Here is a 5,956-nt window from a genome sequence, read left to right as displayed (position 1 = left end):
TGAGAATGCAGTTAAAATGACCAAAGGGGAGAGAAGTTGGCCCCAAGAAATGTGGGAAGATTCTACTGCTTCCAGACCAGGAGGGGAAGAATGAGGAGGGCACCCAGGAGCTGGGGTTCTGCAGTAGAAACTGAACAATTGTAGTCTGCTGGCAGAGAGGAAACAGAGGAAGGTGCTGGAAGCTTGGAGAAAGTACAGTAGTGGCCCAGGATGTCTCCTGAGTCAGACAGAGAGAGAAAGACAGAAAGAGAGACAGACAGACAGAAAGACACACCTTGCCTTTCCCTTTCTCTCTGCCTCCAATCTTCTACCAGTCGACCAGTGCCTTCCACAGGCTGAACTTAACCAGAAGTAGTTGGCAAGGAAGCTGGGAATGACAATTTGGAAAATGCTGCTTTCTTTTCCTTTCCTCCCTCCCTCCCTCCCATCCTTTCTTCCTTCCTTTGTTCTATTTATTTCCTCTTTTAACAAGGTCATGCTACGTTTGCCTAAGCTGGTCTCAAACTTGTGAGCTCAAGTATCCTTCCACCTCAGAAGGTGCTGGGATTAGTCATTCACCATTGGGCCCAGCTGGAAAACTCCACTTTCTCTAATACAGAGCAGGGTGGGGAAGCCCAGGGGGAAAGTGAATAAGCAGATGGCAGCCCTGACAAGGGGAGTGCTGGTTTAGTGTAACAGAGTCAGGGATGGCATCAAGTTTTCTACCATTTCACCACATGACCTGGCCCTTTGGAGAGCTGGCAAATCTACATCACTGACATAGCTGGGATAGGCCAGAGAGAGCAGTATCTGGCAGAGAAAACAGTGGGTATTTCAGGATTGAGTATGCATCACAGTAATCCATGGTCTCTTTCATGCAATGTATAAAGCACCTTAAAGTTAAATAAATGGCAGTTACAATTTATAACTCATAGGAATTAATAAAACGTGACATTAAACATTAACCTTGGTTTGGTGCAGCTACATGCTCATCTGTATAATTTTATTAAGTCCTCATAATAATATATGCCCTCAGATGGGGGTAAATTAGATTCCAACTTCTAGGCTTACACATTGAGGGACTAACACCATAGTGTTCCTCCTCAAAATTTTCTGGGTTTCTCTCTATTTTTGAGGAATGGCTGGAGCCAACAGGGCCACTTGGCCAAGGGATTCTGAACTGGTGCTTGGGACCACATGAGCTCTGTTTCCTGTTTTTTCCTTCAACATATCATCTTCCCCTCTTCCTTGTGTTTAAGCCCAGCAAGATTCCCAAAGAAGTACATGTGCTTACAGATGAAGTCATCCTGGGATCCCATGCAGAACCTAGTTCCAGGATGGCAGCCTAGGAAACAGACTGCTCCCACGGCCACTGATGTAAATATGTCTGTGTACACACACACACACACACACACACATACACGTATGATTGCACAGGATTAGACTGTCTGAATGCTCCCAAAATGCATACCTTGGGTGACTCATATAATTTGTTTAGGCAGCATCTAGCACAAACCCAATTTTTCCAGGTTTGCGCACTCAGATTTTAAGTGTCTAATCCAATATGATACAAATGACAGAAACAGAATCCTAGGTTTGTAAAAAGGCAGTTTGATTTTTAGATCCCGAGCCTATTGTTGTGTGTGAGCACATAGAGAAGAAACACCCTGAAGATTCCTGAGCTAATCAGAGGATACTAGAAGGATCAGGGATCTGGTGATGTTGGTATAGTAGATGTGTGATGTGGATGAACTGGTGAATTCCAGAGAAACAGCAAAAATTAAGCTCATTAAGCTGACTCTTTAATGGGGCCAAGGTGGCCTCCTGATTGCTTCCACAGCAGGGAAGCAGGGAATGGGATTCTCTAAACTTTAAATGCCTAGAAAAATGGAGAAATATGTAGAGATCTGGAAGAAAACACTTCTTTCACGTTCTTCCTGTAGAAAGAGCCTCAGGGTTCTTTGCTTTCCATTATGACCTCTGTGCAAGGGCTCTCGAAAGAGGTACTTGAGTGCTTTTATAGGGCTTTGTTTCTCGTGGGAACAGGAGAGAGAGGGGAAACCATGCAATTTGTTTAGTGAGGAAACATGACCTTCCTGCTCTTCTTTGGTGGAGTGTGTCAAATGGCAGTGACTGAAATTCAGTGGATGTATAAATATATGTGTGTGCAAAAGCAACCGTCCCACTGTGTATGGAAAGGAAAATCACTCTTGATTAGTGGAATTCTGAACTCCAGGAGATCATCATAGATAGCTGCCATGAAGCTGATAACCATCTTTCTGCTGGTGACCATCAGCCTTTGTAGTTACCCTGGTAAGTGGTCTGGAACATAGGATATGTCTGTACTAATCTGTTAATTAGAACACAACTAGTAAGCCTGGATCACTGACAGTGGAATGTGGTGGAAGGAGTTTTAGACTCACAAAAAATGGTCATGTTGGAAGATTTCACGTATCCTCCATCATTCAAGCTCTAACCCAATATAGGTGTTACCCCTAGTGCATCCTGCATAGGAAATTAGCCAACTCCCACTGACCAACATAGCACTTTTCACCATGAAACATTGGTCACCATTAGTTTTCCTTAATATTGAGTCGATATCTTAATATTGAATCAACTTTTTTTTCCTATCTGCTTTTAAAACTATGTGAAATCATTCTTGCTATCATTTTAATTAGCCATTTGCAAGGATGGCTCTCCTGAACAGCTTCATTTATCTGCTCACACATTCAACACATATTTATTGAGGGACTGGAAAATTTTGGCACTGAATAAGCATTGGAAGACTCAGGCATGAACTAGACATGAAGATTATTCTAAAGGTTCTGATAGCCTGGCAGGGGATACAGACCTTTTACAGAAGTTACAAAAATACTGCACTACTGTGAATGCTAAATGAGAGAGATGGATGGAGGTGGGTGTACTGAGAGGTGAATATTTTAGTTTCCAAGCATGGGTACAAAATCTGACTTCCTGGAGGACAATAGGAACTGATCCATTCATTCTGGAAGGAATCATTTTTACTCTCAGGAAGATATATGTGGGTGTATCAGAAAAGGCTTCATGATGGTCAATTTTCATTGAGAGAATAGAAAGCTTTGAAGATGTTCCCCTGGGAAGATGTAAACACATACAGAGAAATAATTCACCAAAATGTCTAAAATAAGAAGTATGATGATTAATCATGAGATACCAGGGGCTGTGTCCACTTATGCTGGCAACTTTATTGAATTTTTAGAGGAATTTATAACTTTACCAGTTTCAAATATTTTGTTGTTCTTTCATGTCCAAGGGCAAATATTATGGGCAAGTGTAGCATCAGAAAGGGGAATGGGGGAAATAAGTAGCCCTCGTTGGGAAGAATTTGGGAGGGAAAATATATGATAGAAGATGAAGGAAGAGTATATGCACAGCCTCCCTTTTTATAATTTTAATGAAGAAATAAATTTTCCAAAGCAAAATGAAGTGTGGCAGGCTGTAGCCAGCAGGAAGATACATATTCTTATTTGTATGCTCATGCACATGAGTACATTTATAAATGTGCATGTTTTTGTAAAAAATATCCATGGTGCCTATTTTTCCGGTCTCTATTCTTTTCCTCTCATTCATCTTCTTTGCAAAAGTTGTCGTCCTAAAGTCAAAGATGTAGAGTGCAGTCATCCCAGGTGAAAGCCTTGATAGTCCTTTGTTGTTATTTAAAAAATCTGACTTCACTCAAGTTTTGCAGCCTCGCTCCTTTATCTTCCACCTCAGCCCACTGGAGTTCTGCACCCCAGCCTCTCTGGGCAGAAGGCTCACCATTCTGTGTGTGGACTTTCATCTTACCATCTCAGTGCATTTGTTGACCTTGTTCCTAAAATACCTCTCCTTTTCTTCACCTTGTTGTCCTAATGTCTGCCTCAAGACATGGCTCTAACACTTCTTCTGATAAGTTTTCTGCAACATTCTTCCACATTAGAATTATTCCCTTGCTTTATGTTTCCAGAGCGTTGTCCATAGTGTTAGCATACCACATGCCACCTTGTGGCATGCATAGATCCTGATGCTCCACTAGGCTGTGTTAGCTTTCTGAGTGGATCATCTCTGTCCTGTTTGTCGACGTGTCTGCCCCAGCTGATGTTTGATTATGTTGTAGCATTGAGTTGAATTGGGTGGAAGAACATTTGTGGCTGTGATTTGCTCCTCTTTTCCTTGAGTGGAGATTCATTATGCCATCTGCTCTTTGGCCTGAAACCTGTGAACTATGGACACAGCCATGTACAGAAATACCTTGCTGTCCATTTACTGACCAGTATCTACTGAGCGCTTGCTGCATGCCAAGGTCAGGTCTAGGCCTGGGCTACAGTAATAAACAAAACATTAGTTCTTGTTCTCATGGAGCCTACATTCTAATGAGAGTATAAAGCCAATGCAAATGACAAATAAAGATTTAATAGTTTAAGTAACAATTAGAAAAAACAAAGAAGGATGGAGGGTGGTAGGTGGTGCTGTTTTAGATAAAGTGGCTATTCCAGGCTTCTCTGAGGAGGTAACATTTGAAAAGAACCCAAATAACATGAAGAAGAAAGACTTGCATCTATCAGGGGAAAGAATATTCTGAGGAAATGGAACAGCAAGCATAGAGGCCCAGAGAGACTTTTCCCTGGGAAATCAAGATGAGTGGCTCTGAGACCAGCTGTTGATGGGCGGATGGAAGCAGCGAGGTCATAGGTCATAGCTGGAGGCTGATGTGCCTGCTTCACCTGTTTCTTTTGCTCTGCAGCTGCTGCCTTTTTCATCAACAGTGTGCCCCTTCCTGTTGACAAAGTGTTACCTTTGCCTCTGGACAATGTTCTTCCCTTCATGGATCCATTAAAGATGCTTCTGAAAACTCTGGGCATTTCTGTGGAGCACCTTGTAGAAGGTCTGAGGAAGTGTGTGGATGAACTGGGACCGGAAGCTTCTGAAGCTGTGAAGAAACTGCTGGTGACTGCAACTTGGGGGGGGGGGTGTACTTGCCACGGGGAGGGCTTGGGCTCTCTCAGTGCCCACCCCATCCTGTTCTCAACTGTAGATGTGCACTTCTCCCTTACTGATTATATTTATGAAATTTTTATTTCCTGGAATCTCAAGGAATGTGTAATTTTTTACAAGTATAGAAAAGGTTTTTGAGTGGCAGAGAACTGTTCTCCAGTTGTGGAGTCATCCTTCACCCCCTTTGGGATTTGGAATGGGATGTAACCACGCTGAGCCTTTGTTTCCACATCAGGAAAATGGTGGCCAAACGGGAGAGTAAATGTGGCAATTTTTATAAATGTGCTGATTACATGTAAGATGCTCTTATTTTTATTATTGTTCTTCTGCCTTTCAGGAGGCCCTGTCTCACTTGGTGTGACATCAGGATAAAGAGAGAGAAGATAGAAGTGGAAGGAGGTTGGCGTGCCCATCCTCCCTAGATGATTTTACCCAGTTACAGCTGAATGTCCTAACATGTAGTGACCATTGAAAAGAATGAATAAAGCAATGAATAGATTTTCAGTTTGTCCTACTTTTATTTGGGGTGCCTAACTGGTAATTTCCCCCTTACACCACAGACTCTAGGCAGCCTATTTTTTACAAAGACAATCTGACATTTTAAATAACACATAACCATTTCTTAGTTTCTCTTTATACCTAAGTAAAACATCTCAATTTTTCAAGTATTCTTTTTCTTACAGTGTTTCCAGAGCCCTCATTCTCCTACTTTCCAAATTCTAAAGAAATTATTAAATTCAACGAATTAAAAATAATTTTAAACTATTTTCTGAAAAAATTAGTGTCTTACTAATTTCACTGGTTTGGAGTCTTCTTCACCAGAATGCTAGATTTTTTTTTATTAAGTTTGTAGTTTCATTAGGGTCACTAAATAGCTTTTATAGACACTTATGCTTTGTTTCATAATGCTTCAGCAAGTTGGCCATGAGCTATTCCTTTCTTCCTTCATTTTGCCATCTACAGT

At 41.6% G+C, this 5,956-nt stretch overlaps 1 protein-coding gene across 1 annotated transcript; it reads left to right on the top strand.

Annotated features, from left to right (window-relative positions):
* Window positions 1–2,137: 2,137 nt before the first annotated feature.
* On the top strand, window positions 2,138–5,496 carry Scgb3a2 (secretoglobin family 3A member 2). The gene is made up of 3 exons (XM_046460338.2): window positions 2,138–2,292; window positions 4,742–4,944; window positions 5,330–5,496. The coding sequence occupies exons 1-3, from the start codon at window positions 2,238–2,240 to the stop codon at window positions 5,351–5,353; spliced, it is 282 nt and encodes a 93-aa protein (XP_046316294.1). The 5' UTR covers window positions 2,138–2,237; the 3' UTR covers window positions 5,354–5,496.
* Window positions 5,497–5,956: the final 460 nt, after the last annotated feature.

Source organism: Marmota monax, unplaced genomic scaffold (assembly GCF_021218885.2).
Source record: "Marmota monax isolate L192 unplaced genomic scaffold, Marmota_monax_Labrador192_F-V1.1 WCK01_AAM20220418_F8-fsc00006, whole genome shotgun sequence".
Lineage (NCBI taxonomy): Eukaryota > Metazoa > Chordata > Mammalia > Rodentia > Sciuridae > Marmota > Marmota monax.
The sequence above is the reverse complement of the archived record's forward strand: the minus strand, read 5'-3'. Positions and strand labels throughout refer to the sequence as shown.